The 14,340-nt window shown below is 35.4% G+C and overlaps 1 protein-coding gene and 1 non-coding gene across 2 annotated transcripts in view; one reads left to right on the forward strand and one right to left on the reverse strand.

Moving 5' to 3' along the window:
* Nucleotides 1-14,340, reverse strand: part of Setd2 (SET domain containing 2, histone lysine methyltransferase) — an 84,590-nt gene that overhangs the window by 28,864 nt on the left and 41,386 nt on the right. The window contains exons 11-12 of the mRNA XM_076844792.2: nucleotides 6,164-6,212; nucleotides 3,711-3,894 (exon numbers count right to left, since the gene is read on the reverse strand). Coding sequence (XP_076700907.1) covers nucleotides 3,711-3,894; nucleotides 6,164-6,212 — 233 coding nt within the window. The remainder of the gene's footprint in view (nucleotides 1-3,710; nucleotides 3,895-6,163; nucleotides 6,213-14,340) is intronic.
* LOC143384513 (U6 spliceosomal RNA) lies at nucleotides 2,638-2,744 on the forward strand. The gene has a single exon (XR_013089351.1). It is a non-coding gene; the product is annotated as a U6 spliceosomal RNA (small nuclear RNA).

The raw sequence follows: 14,340 nt of genomic DNA on the forward strand, positions 1-14,340 counted from the left end.
ATTCATCTCTATTCTTAGATCTTAGAACTCCAAATTAAAGATACCCAATAGCAGCCTTCTTCTTTATGGGTGCAGACTATTCTAAAACAACAAATTCTGAAATTTAAAAGAAAAACATAACTGTAATGAGCCAAGAAACAATCCAATACTCATTCAATTCAGGGTCCCTCAGGTCCAAAGTATGGTGAAGCAGGAGATTAGCTCTAAAGAGAATTAGTAACTTGGAAGATAAACCTCATATTCAGAAAGTTTAATGAATTCCAATCAGATAAAAGAAGAAATAACATTCAGTACAACACCCAAAACAAAATATCAGATTATTTTGAAATATAATAACAATTAGATAATAAATTTCACAAAAGCAGTAAAGAAAGCCAGGAGACCAAAGAATAGTGTCAACTGTGAAGATCAGGATACGGCCCCAATATTCACAACAGCAGAAATGCTAAAAAATAATCCCAATGCCTATCAACTGATAAAATTTATAAACCTCTAAACAATGGAATACTACTTAGACACACAACAACAGGGGTGACCTAAATGAACAATATGGTGAATAAAAGAAGGCAGATGAAATGCTATATATTATAAAATACCACATAAATGACATTCTGGAAAACAAAAAAACTAGAGGGTTAGAAAGCAGATCGGGAATTAGGGATGTGGGAGGGACTAACTACAAGGGGGCATAGGCAATCTTTTGAGGTGATCAAAGTGTTCTGTATCATGACTGGTGATGATTACATAATGTGAGTTTATTTGACAAAAATCACTGAATTCACTTACAAGGGTCAATCTTTCTTGGGGGGCAGGGGATGGTACTGGGATTGAACCAAGTCCTTTTTGTTTTTTTATTCTGAAACAGGGTTTTGGAATTTGTGATCCTCCTGCCTCAGTGTCCCTAGTAGTTGAGATTACTTTCATGTGCTACTGTATGCTGTTACAATGGTGAAACTTGCAGGAATTTATACCTGCTAATAAAATAAAGCTGGTTTTTAAAAATGAGGGTGAGCAGTACAAACAAACAAAAGAGAGAGAAAGAGACTTTTTAAGTACCTGTGTTAAGGATATTGATTAATTTTAGATTTTTATTAAACTGAAACACCAGTTAAAGAATTGCCACAATATATTTAAAAAACTATAATCAGTTATAAAAGTATCAGATACAGGTTGAAAGAAAAAGGAGACAGTATGCTTCTATTCTATTAATATCAAACAAAAGAGAATTTAAAACAGACTATAAAACAAGTACAAATAAAATTAAAAACTGGTATCATACAGTCAATAAATAAGTTAGAAATTTAGCCAAAAAAAAAAAAAAACCAAAAACTTAAACACACATTGGAAATAAAAATGGAAATCAGAAGAGAATCCACTCAAATTAAGAATTTTATGAAAGCCTAATAAAATAAACCTAAAAAAAGGAAACAAACTTACCAAGGAAATTAACTCAAGATAAAAAAATATTATTCTGTGATTTGTATTGCTAGCAAAACATAAGAACAAGGTATAAAGATCAGAAAGAAAAAAGAAAAATTCCAATAATATGAAGTGTTGACATACAAAGATTAAAAAGGTGGGAGATAAACCCCACACAAATTATTGAAATGAGTTAAGTTCTGTATGGTCACCAATATGTGAAAGTAAATTGAGTATCTAAATACCACTAGCAAACCAAAAAGCTAACAAAAAATTAAGATTCCTAGAAAGAAATACACCTCAAATATATGTAAGTCTTTTTTGAGAAAATTATACATTTAATTAAAGAAAACCTTTATTAAAAAACATTAACAAGGGAGCTGGGATTGTGGCTCACAGGGAGACAGCTCGCCTTGCACGTATGACAGGCACTGGGTTCAATCCTCAGCACCACATAAAAATAAAGATATTGTGTCCAACTACAACTAAAAAATATATATAAAAAATATTAAAGAAGGGCTAGGGCTGTAGCTCAGTAGCAGAGCACTTGCCTCACATGTGTAAGCCACTGGGTTCAATCCTCAGTACCATATAAAAATAAGCAAATAAATAGGGGCATTCTGTCCACCTACAACTACAAAAAATCAAAAATAAATTAAATAGTACAGAAGCTGGGTACAGTGGCACATGCCTGTAATTCTAGTGGCTCAGGAGGCTATGGCAGGAGGGTCTCAAGTTCAAAGCCAGTCTCAGCAACTTAGCAAGGCCCTGAGCAACTTAGGGAGACCCTGTCTCAAAATTTTTTTAAAAGGGCTGGGGATGTGGCTCTGTGATTGAGTATCCCTAGGTTCAATTCCCAGTTCCAAATAAACAAATAAGTATTAAAGAAGACCTAACCAGACAGAGATAGGAATATTCAAAATTGTAATTATGTCAAGTCTCCATAGAATTCTTCCCTTTTTTAATTTTAATTTTTAATTTTGTTTAAGGCGTAGGGCAACAAGCAGATTCTAAGGAAGAGTAAAAGTTTGAGCAAAAACAAGATATCCTAGAAGAAAATCAAGAAGGTCTGGGTAGAAAGACTGACCTGCTTCGTACTAAAACTTCGAATAAGTGAGAGTCATTAACAGCCAAGAAACAGATATATATGAAAACTTGCTGGAGTGAGGCAGGACTGCACAGAAATATCCAAAAGCACATGACAAGATATTCATCCTAGTACTTGCTTTGGCAGCACACATACTAAAATTGGAATGATACAGAGAATACTAGCATGGCCCCTGTGCAAGGATGACATGCAAATTCATGAAGCATTCCATATTTCAATCTATTTAGTAATTAGGGGAATATAAATTCAAATCACAGTGAGCCACTATGAGCCCAAATTAAGACTTCTGGCAGCTGTAGTATATGAAAATCATATGTCAGTATTTTAAAAAGAAAATTCAATTTAAAAAAGAGAACTTCTCTGGAATAACTGTTTTCTAGCCCTCAATGGATGGTTATGTGCTTTGTTTCTCTACCAGTACAAGAGTCTCTGGTATTTTTTTCTTATTATTTTAAAATTTTTATTTATTTATTTTGGTACTAGGGATTAAACCCATGGGCACTTAACAATTAACACTAAGCAACATTCCCACTCCTTTTTATTTTTTCTAGAGAAGGACTCTGGAATGCCCTTTTTTTTTTCCTCTGATATTTTCAAATCAGTATTTTGATTGGTATGGTATGAGAGTCAGTAGAAAATCAAGTCCTAATTTTTTCTTTCATTTTTTGGTAAAAGGGGTGCTTAACCACCGAGTCACATACCCAGTCCTTTATTGAGACAGGGTCTTGCTAAATTGCTGAGGCTGGCTCAAACTTGCAATCCTCCCTGCCTCAGTCTCCCAAGTTGCTGGGATCATAGGCATGTGTCACAGTGCCTGGCAAAGGCCTGACTTCTGAAGAATTGCTATTGCTTTAGAAGCATTACCTCTTACCAACTTTCATTTCCCTTAAGGAAAAAAAAAAAAAAAAACAAAGCTTTGGCTCTCTACATGGCATTTATGTGTCAAACAGAAACTTTTCAAGTACCAAAACTCTACTAACTTTTTACATCTATTATTACAAACAAAAGAGAATCTGTCTTAAGATTTATATCAGTAAAATTTTATACTCATTCATCAAGAGAAAGTACTAATTCCAAAAGCCATTGGGTCCAAAGTAATAAGCAGATTTGGAGGGATGACTGCATTTGACTTGGGTACTTTCTGTCTTGCCCCCAAAACGAGAAAAAAACTCATGTCACTTACCTGTCATCTGGTCTTTTTGTTCCCCGCTCATAGGCAGAAGAGGGTGGTGAGAGGGAGCCCCTTCGTTTCCTTTTCTCTTTATTTTGAGTTTGCTTATCTGGGTCTCTCTCTCTTGACCTATTAGGAGTCTTTGGGGCAGCTGTTTGATCTCTAAAGCCAACAGCATCCCTTCCTCGTTCAGTTACTAAGAGAAAAAAAGTTTTCAAAAAGTTTACTTGGTAAACTTTATAAAAGTACATCAACTGTATAAATTTTTTTATAAAAGTATAGCAACAGTATAATTAAACTTGTATCCAATAAACAGACCTATCGACCCTTCCCTTATCTACCTAGTACTGAATTTGGGTGAGACAAAAGTCTTATGTGTTCACTGCACTTAACTCTCTTCCATGAATGCCTTTTTCTTCTTTTCCCCACAAAAGACTCAGTCCAAGTCTTTAACATGTCTAACATTCAGTGAGTATATGCATGCAAAATGTTCCTGTTACCTTTATCAAGGCAGTGGCTTGTCAGCTTAAAATGTAAAAAGCCTACAACTGGCCCTATAACACTCTATATTTATAATTTATAGAAAAGAAGCCTGACATGCTTAGCATAAGTTTAATTAACTTTTTTAAAAAGGTTATTAGACAACTCTTTATGAACTACTATTAAAATAAAATATTTCAGACATAGGTGCTAACTTAAGAAGTTATCAAAGCCAAATGGGCACATCCGCAAAGCAAAGATAACAGCTTCCCATTCCAAGTTGATAATATTAAGCTTCTTCATTGTTTCCTTATCTAGAATGGTTCATGCTCTATCTTCACTTTCTAAATTCCATGACTGTTGTTTCTCAACATTGACTGAGTACTATTTTTCATTAACCATGCCTACTAGTTTCTCACCTTTCTCAATCTGACCACTGAACATTTCAGACACAATTGAACACTCTCAATACAAACTGACTGCTATTATACACGATTGCTCTGTGTCTGTATTATTATCAGACTGTGTTAACTGTTCTTCTCCGCCCCCACCCAAACAATTGGGGATTGAACCCAAGGGTGCTCTACTAAGCTGTTATACCCCCCAGTCCTTTCTATTTTATTCTGAGAGTGTGTACCACATTTTGTTTATCCATTTTTCTGTTGGTAGAATTTGAGTTGTTTCCACTCCTGGCTATTAATAATAAATCATAAATAATGTCACACAAGTGAACATTTATGCACAAGCCTTTGGACATATTTTCATTTCTCTTAGGTACATTCCTGGAAGTGGAATTGCTGGGTCACATGATAAAGTTATTCCGACTTCTGCCTTAGAATATGTGAGACAGAGAAATCATTCCATTTATTCAGGCTGAATTCCTCGTATTATAAAACAAAGATTGAACTACACTATGTATTTCCCAAAATACTTCACAATTCTTCTGAATTTTAAGGGTTCTAAGCTTTAACTGCGTGACATAAAGGGTGGAACCAGGTTTGTATTATATTATAAGCATTTCCTTAAATATAAGACTGAAATAGGGGATTCTATGTGAGGGAGAGACTGAAGCTACCACATAAAAGCTGTTCCCTGTAAAGATTATAGTTATCCATTAAAGACCTGCCTCTGCTTCTCCTACAGGGCCACACCACTCTAGATATTGGCAAACTATTGGGGGAAAACTTTCATAGGTATTTGTTTCATCCGTGTTGCCAATGGTTTCAACTCAGTGAGTCTAGAGAAGTAGCCTCTGATAATCAAATCTATAGCATGCCACTTGTTTTGCCAACCAATATTGCCTAGAGCCCTAAGTAGAGGTTTATGAACAAAGTAGTAGGATTTTAAAATATGTAAAAGAAAACAATAAACAAACAAAATGCCATTCACAATGGCTTCATAACACTATTTATGGACCAGTGCTAGAGGAATTCAAGAAATCAATGATTGAGCTCATTACTTTACTCCCCCAGAAAGGTTCTAGGAGACATAATTAAGTGGTAAAAAACAGAAACCAGACTCCCATAGCTTTCCTGTTATCTGTTATGTAACAATGATTCTCAACCTTTTTGAGACTCCTCTAGAAGTCTCAAAACATTTTGAGCTTTCCCCAGGAAAGTAAATATACACATCAGATTTTGTGTAAAAATATCTAAAACTAAACATTCTTCCACAGGTCTCTAGGAGTACAGGTTTAAGAATGAACCTCCTAGAGAAACAATGAACAGATAAAAGATACTGAAAGACCATGACTTACTTTCAGAACAGTATCAACACACACACAGGCAGTATCAGGGAAATTTCCTTTGGCAAAAAGTCATTAAGAAACAATAAAAGTTCAAGTTTCTAAATTTTAAATATTTAATTTACCTAATTATGTATTGTCTGGTTTCAAAAACAAAAAAGCTTAAGTACTTATCAGTTACCCTTGCATATACTGAAATAATATTTATAAAGTCATACATAGAGTATCTCTGAATACCTACCTGTACTGTCCTTTTCAGTTTGACTTTTCTTTGGAATTCGATATACCTCCTGCAAAAAAATAAACCCGAAGAAGGTTGATTAGTCTGGGGTGAAAGTGGTGATTGCTTTGTAACTAATTTCATATGACAAAGAAATGGGAAGGAACAGTCTGGTTTTTAATTATTCTCCAAAATTTGACTTATATTTGGCTTCAAATAAAAATAGATCCTGGCCTCTTAGAAACAAAAATATGTAGCACACAATATTTATATTTTACATCTACCAGGTTTGTATGATTTCACCAGCAAAGTAGCAGACTTAGTGACAGGGGCATTTCTGCAAGAACACACTTCCTGAGAATTCTAATTTCTACATGCCTTCTGCATATGCATTCCTAATAAAAATCAAAACAGTTATTTTATTGAATGTTCTTTCACCTACCATCCCTACTTTAGAAAGAAAAGAGTAGCAATAACCTAGTTACATAAAAATATTTCAAAAAAAAACATGATAAAGATAATTCCTGCCATACAGACTATTTTTCTATAAATACACAATCCACTTCACTAACAGCCAAATGTGACATCTACTTTCACAATGTTATTATTACAAAAAATAGAAAATGTAAGTATTAAATTACTAATGCTCCTGAAATGGCATCCAATACTGTACTAAAATTGATCTTGAGAAATGTGAACTATTTTTTAAGACTGGAGGTACCTTTTCTTGCTGTGTGGTTCTAAAGCCTAGAACCCGCTTTGTTGCTCTGATAATTCCATACTATTCTAGTCCATCAAGTAATGCTTCGGCACAACATGTTACTACCCTTCTTGGATATCCAAGTAGGGTAATAACAAGTAAGGTAATGCCAAGTAGGGTAATGACAAACTCACACATCTTCTCAAAGGTTCATAACATGATATTGTCCTTTTCACAGTAGTCTCGTAATATTAACTACACTTAAGAGATCTGGTGATTCATTTTGGGGAATGTACTCCCCAAAAATTAAAGAACTCCTTCCCTCACATTATCATTGGTTCTAGCAATATTTGTGGAAAATGAGAAATAATCCATGTCACACAACTGAGGAAAGGTCAAGATACAATTTTCAATTTCTTTTGAAAATGGCAAAAATGGACCATACAGATAAGAATGCAAATTCTTAAAAATTTCAAAATTATATGTATACTGACAAATTACCTAATAGAATGATTAGGTAATGATTGTTACAAGTTACTTGTGCACTTCTCTGTTTGCCTGCATGATTCTAAACATTTTAAAATGTATTATCTTATTTGAGCTTCAAAACAACCCTATGAGGTAACTACTGGAGATTGAATCCAGGGCCCCACAATGCTAGGTGAGTGCTCTACCACTGTGCTACATCCCTAGCATTTTCTAACTTTGAGACAGGGTTTTGCTAAATTGCCCAAGCTATCCTCCAACTTGCAATCTTCTACTTCAGCCTCCCAAGTAGCGTGGGATTGTGTAAGATCTTGATATGAAGAGTGTTCATTACAAATGTCTGAAGTAATATATTGTACAGCCCTCAAGTTGGGGACCCATTCTGTGGTGGCAGAAACTGTGCCATAAGAAATGCTTCTCAAAAATTCTTCCAACCAGGCATGGTGGCACATTCCTATAATCAAAGCGGCTTGGTTGGCTGAGATAGAAGGATCACAAATTCAAAGCCAGCCTAAGCAATTTAGCAAGGCCCTAAGCAACTTAGCTAGACCCTGTCTTAAAAAGGGCTGGGGACGTAGCTTAGTGGTTAAGCCCCTGGGTTCAATCCTCGGCACTTAATAAATAAATAAAAATTCTTACTTCAAAAATTTAGATCAAGGCTGGGGATATGGCTCAGTGTTAAACATGAGGTCCCAGGTCAATGCCCAACATCACCACCCTGCAAAAAATTTTAGATCATCTACTAAGCCGAAAATGTATTTTGATGTTCACAAAATAAATGATTACTACTGACTACTCACTATGTGCCTAACAATATTTTGGGGAACCCAAACCATTAGAGTGGCTAATGTGATTGATCCTCCTCATTATAAAGTCAAAGCTGGATACAAAATTTAAGCTAGAAACTTATTATCTAGGAGATTAAAGCTCTGAAAATCCAACTGGAGTTTTCCAAAGGTAAGTATTAAATCACCAATGCTATCACTAATAATATTAGTGTTAGCTTAAGTGCTATGGATGTCTATTAGGAATAATGTCACACCCATAGATTATATTCCACTGTAGAAAATGATTATCTGAGTTGGCTCCATTCACAGTAATCTTCAATGTACAATCACTCAACTATCATCCTCTTATTTCTTTAGTGTCTAGGTGCTTCTCCCAACTAACATGTAAACTCTCTTCCTCTCCCTCCCACCCTCCATATACACTCAAGCTATAATTGTTACAAGCCAAGACTGCCTTATTCTTTGCTGTATCTCTGGAACTGAGAAAAGTGCCTGGCAGATAATCCATATACTCCATGACTAGTGAAATGGACCAACAAGTGAAATTCTACTTCTGTTGTATAGAAATTACCCACAATGCTATATAAACTCAAAGTATTACACATACCCCATGCCTTTTATCACTATACCATCAATCTCTTCATCCTATACCATTGATCACTCTCATCCTGAAAAGAACATCAGAGGCCTCCCCTATAACAAAAATGTTCTGTACTATACTTCCAGGGTCAGGGTAATAAATGAGCCTCTGCAACATGTTTAAAACAGCTTCCTTTGACCAATCTCTCCCCTTTAGTCAAAGACTCAAAATAAATCTTTGGATTATTTGATACACATAGAATCAATGATAAGATTACATAACACCAATCCAACCAATATTCTCTATTAAAATATGAAAATGTGAGTGAAGATGTTTTTAATATGTGGACATAAAAAGAGCATGAGTTCTATGATGGCTACCTGTGGAAACTGGGCTTACTTATCTATGCAACAAAGATTTGAGTATCAACTATAATACTAATCAACTATAATATTAGTGTTAGCTTGAGTGCTACGGATGTCTACTAGGAATAGACTCTGCTATATGTTGGATGTTTGAGATAAATACTACCTGCCATCAAGGAGTTTGCAGACTAACAATCAGAATGTCTGAGAGCGCTTACTCTGTCCCAGGTCCTATATATTCTCATATACTCATTTTTTTTTTTTTTTTGGTACTGATGTTTGAACCCAGGGACACATAACCACTGAGCCACATCCCCAGACCTTTTTAGTATTTTATTTAGAGACAGGGTCTCAATGAATTGTTTAGGGCCTCACTAAGTTGCTAATGCTGGCTTTGAACTAGTGATCCTCCTGCCTTGGCCTCCTGAGCCACTGGAATTATAGATGTGTGCCACCATACACAGCTCTCATATACTCTTATTATTATATCTACAATACATAGAAAACAGGATAAGAGAGGTAAAGTAATTATCCTAGCAATGAGTTATATACTGGACCTAAGACCCATGACTAGATTTGTGTCTGTCCAAAGCACACACTCTTAACCAGTTCTTCTATTCCCTCACAAACACTAAGAAAACAGAGAAAGTAAATATGCATTATCTTATGATAGGTATGTATAAAACAATTAAGAGAAATGTAACAGAGGGATACAAAAGCTGATTTGCACCTTTGGAGTGAGGACTAGAAAACATGATCTAAAGAAAGTAGATATTTGTGTTGTCTTAAAGGATCAGTAGGAATTGTTCACAAGAAGAGATGAAAAATAAAACACAATATAGAAATACACATACTTATCCCAACTCCACTCTGAAATCCTGTAAAATAACAGTGGAAGAATAAAAAAAAAGTACAAACCCATTTGTAGATCTAAGACTATTAATTATATACAGGTAGTGAATGTACAGGTAATTTAAAATTTTTTGCCTAACTCACACATTTTCTGAATCTTTCTTCTTTCTCATGATTCTGAGCAAAGAAGAGTAAATTTTGGATTGTATGGATAGAAAAAAAGAAGATTAAGAGTCTCTCTGAAAGCAGAACACAAAAAAAATTGGAAAAATGGGAGATTAAAAATGAAAATTAGGGGGTCTGGAGTTGTGGCTTAGTGGTAGAATGTTCTTCTAGCATGTATGAGGCCTTGGGTTTGATCTTCAGCACCACATTAAAATAAATAAATAAATAAAGGTATTATGTCCACCTACAACTAAAAAAAATGTGTGTGTGTGTTTATGTAAATGAAATTAAAGGATCGCTACAAAAAGTTCTACATCTTTTATGAAAAATTTCAGAAAGCGAAAGAAAACTGAAAGGAAGAAAGTATCAAAAAAAAATTCAAGAAAATTGCTTAGACCTCAGAGATCCTACTACAACAAATCAAAATAGTATCAGACTTCAACAGTAAGACACTGTAAGCTAGAAAATAATGCAACAATAAATTTTTTTTTTTTTTAAACCCAGGGCCTCCTTCATGCTAACTACATGCTTTACCACTGAGCTACAGAGCTATGTACCTCATAATTGTCAACAGTGTGTACTGTTCCATGCTAGAAGACTTAACCACTCTGAATGATGGGAAAACTCTGGAAAAGTAAATGTAAATGAATTATCCAGCCCATATTAATAACACATACAAGTACCAAAATTCAACAACTGGACATTTAAGAGAGAAAGCTTTGAAAGTTTCATTTAAAACAACACTATCAAAAAATATGAAGAAGGTATTCAAAGCTATCATAATTTTGGAAATAATCTTCCAACAAAACTATCCCTAAGGCTGGGGATGTGGCTCAAGCGGTAGCGCGCTCGCCTGGCATGCGTGCGGCCCGGGTTCGATCCTCAGCACCACATACAAACAAAGATGTTGTATCCGCCGATAACTAAAAAATAAATATTAAAAATTCTCTCTCTCTCTCTCTCTCTCCCTCTCTCCTCTCTCACTCTCTCTTTAAAAAAAAAAAAAAAAAAAAAAAAAAACTATCCCTAAGAGGAAAGCTTAGTTATCTGAAAACTGTATTTTCAGATATTGCTATAGTTAGCGGTAGTAATTTTAACTAAAAGAGATAAATGTTTTGAATGTGGCTTAAAAAAAAAAAAAAAAAAAACAGGCAAAGCTATTATTCAACTGAATATTTTAAAATGAAGAACCAGCTTGTGAGATAAGTTTTGGTTTTGTTTTTTGTTTGTTTGTACATACCAGGGACTGAACACAGGGGTGTTCAACCACTGCTCAACCCTATCCCTTTTTTTAATATTTTATTTAGAGACAGAGTATCACTAAATTGCAGAGGCTGGCTTTGAACTCACAATCCTCCCACCTCAGCCTCCTAAACCACTGGGATTGAACTCACAATCCTCCTGCCTCAGCCTCCTAAACTACTGGGATTACAGGTAAACATCACCGTGCCTGGTTTGAAAGAAGATTTTGTGGTTGAATCTGAACAGCAACTGCAGGACAGAGCCCACAGAAAGCTGAAAATATACATGTGAAATACAAGAAATAGGCTAAATCAAGAGACCTACAATTTGGGCAAGTCTTAAGAAACAATGCCTTACATTGTGGTACTATAGGAGACTGCCAAAAGAGAAGGTATACAGAGAAAAGTAGGCAGAGAGGAAAGTCTTTATAGTTGATTCATATTAGTTTCTGTTTCTCAAACACTTGAACATGTTATATACTACTAAAGTGGAATGTTTTCTTATAGCAGTCTCAAAAAGCACTCACTGAAAAGTTCATTAACACAATGTAGAACTTAAAAAAAAAAAGAGAGAGAGAGAGAGAGAGAGAGAGAGACAGAGAATTTTAATTTTTTTTTTTTTTAGTTATCGGCGGACACAACATCTTTGTATGTGGTGCTGAGGATCGAACCCGGGCCTCACACATGCCAGGCAAGCATGCTACCGCTTGAGCCACATCCCCAGCCCTGTAGAACTTTTTAAAGACGTAAAAAATGAGCTGCTAGAAATTTATGAAACAACTTATAAGAAATCTTTTTTTGAGAGCTGGGATATAACTCTGGTATAGTGCTTGCCTAGTATACACAAGGCCCTGGAAAGGAAAAATGTAAACACTGATTTAGACTGTTCCTGAGCTAAACACACTTAGGAGAATAAAATAATTTACAATGAGAGTAAAATAACTTTTCTACCTTTTATCATACAGATGATCAGATTATCTGTTGTGTAATAAAATACTTATTTTGAATGCAGTGCCTCTTTCACAGCTTGAAGAGCAGTCAAAAACCAATAGGAGAGGATAAGGAGAGAAAATATGAAAGCAGAAGCCAGGTGTGGGGTGCTTGCCTCTAATCACTGACACTTAGAGGCTGAGGTAGGAGGATTAAAAAATCAAGGCCAGTTTTAGCAACACAAGTTAGACCCTATCTCTAAATAAAATACAAAATAGGGCTTGGGGATGTGGCTCTGTGGTCAAATACCCCTGAGTTCAATCCTCAGTACCTTCCCCCGACCCCCCCCCCCAAAACCAAAAAGCTGAATAAGCTGTCAGGTTTGGGTTTTTTTTTCTTTTTTTAAAGGCAAAATATATATGCTTACTATGCATAAATCATTTCTGGAAGACTACCCAAGAAATTAGTTGTATTAACTGCCTCTAAGGAAAATGACAGGGGATGTGGATGGAAAGAAACATTTAACTGTAGGCCTTCTAAATTTTATATCATATGAGCTGAAATGGCCTACCTTAAAAAACTAAAAATGAAAAAGGTGGGGCTGGGGTCGTGGCTCAGCAGTAGCTGGATTCGATCCTCAGCACCACATAAAAATAAAGGTCTAACTAAAATACTGTGTCTAACTAAAATATTAAAAAAAAAAAAAAAAAAGGCATAGTGTCAAGACTCTTGTACATTGAGTATATTCCAGGTGAAGACCTGGCTACTCATGAAGCAACTTCTAAATGCTATTCTTCAGTAAGTGCCATATCTTAAAGAAAAGAAAAGAAAAAAGACCTCCCAGTTCACTATTATTCAGTTTAAACTTGTTCTCCCACCCTTTGTTTTGTTTTTGTACCAGGGATTGAACCCAGGTGCACTCACACCACCACCACCACCACCACCACCACCACCACCACCACATCACATCCCTAACCCTTTTGTGTTTTGAGACTGGGTCTTACTAAATTGCTTAGAGCCCTGCTAAATTGCTGAGGCTGCTTTGTCCTGCCTCAACCTCCAGAGCTGCTGGGATTACCGGTGTGCATCACCACACCTGGCTTAGTCTTGCTCATCTTAATTACAATTCAAAGAATCTCTCTTAGCAATGTTTTTATTCCACACACATCTATCTGGTGGGTGTAGTCTAAGGCTGAAGCATGAAAGTCAACCTAACACAATTCCTACTTTCAAGGCCCCCCCATGTCTAGTAGCAGAAAAAGGAAAGTACTTTCATGCAAAACAGTAACCAATGATGAATTACTAAGGTTTTCATTAAATGTTTCTCCAATTTCATATTTCTATTTTCTAGACAAATTAAATCCACAACTAAGATTTCTCCTCAACATTTCAAAATCATCACTGCCCTCAAAGCAACTTCCCCAAAGTTACATGTTACACTAGTTAGGCCAACCCTAAAGTTAAGAGTAGGAGGGGCTGGGTATTTATAGCTCAGTAGTAGAGTGCTTGCCTACTTGAGGCACTTGGTTCAATCCTCAGCACCACATAAAAATAAATAAATAAATAAAACAAAGTAAAAATATTGTGTCCATCTTAAAAAAAATTTTTTTTTTTGGAAAAAAAAGAGTAGGAACCCTGCAGATGTCCAAACCATTCAGAAAACACTTTTTGGACCACAGTTCATCCTCTCCCATTACACACACACACACACACACACACACACACACACACACTCTTCTCCTGTTAGAGAAGTTGCTCATATTATTGACCCTCACCCCAGAAAGACCCACAATCTTGCATGTGATTTCAGAAGTTAAAAAAATCTCTTGATAGTCAATCACATATCACAGGTTGAAAATTTTTGCAGCTTTAAAGAAAAAAAAAAAAACATATCAACAAAACACTAAAATGGCTGGTACAGGATGAATTCAGACTTATTAAAGTTTCTAAATGGCAAGTGCAATGTAAAAAGACTACATAAGCTGCCTACTATAGACAAAGAAATCACTCTCATTTGGGTCAGAAAAGGGAGTAGAAAAATACGGAATTTAAATTAGAATACCTGAGTCACTTTTCAGATGTCATTCAAAA

The sequence above is a fragment of the Callospermophilus lateralis genome, chromosome 1 (assembly GCF_048772815.1).
Source record: "Callospermophilus lateralis isolate mCalLat2 chromosome 1, mCalLat2.hap1, whole genome shotgun sequence".
NCBI classification, from domain to species: Eukaryota; Metazoa; Chordata; class Mammalia; order Rodentia; family Sciuridae; genus Callospermophilus; species Callospermophilus lateralis.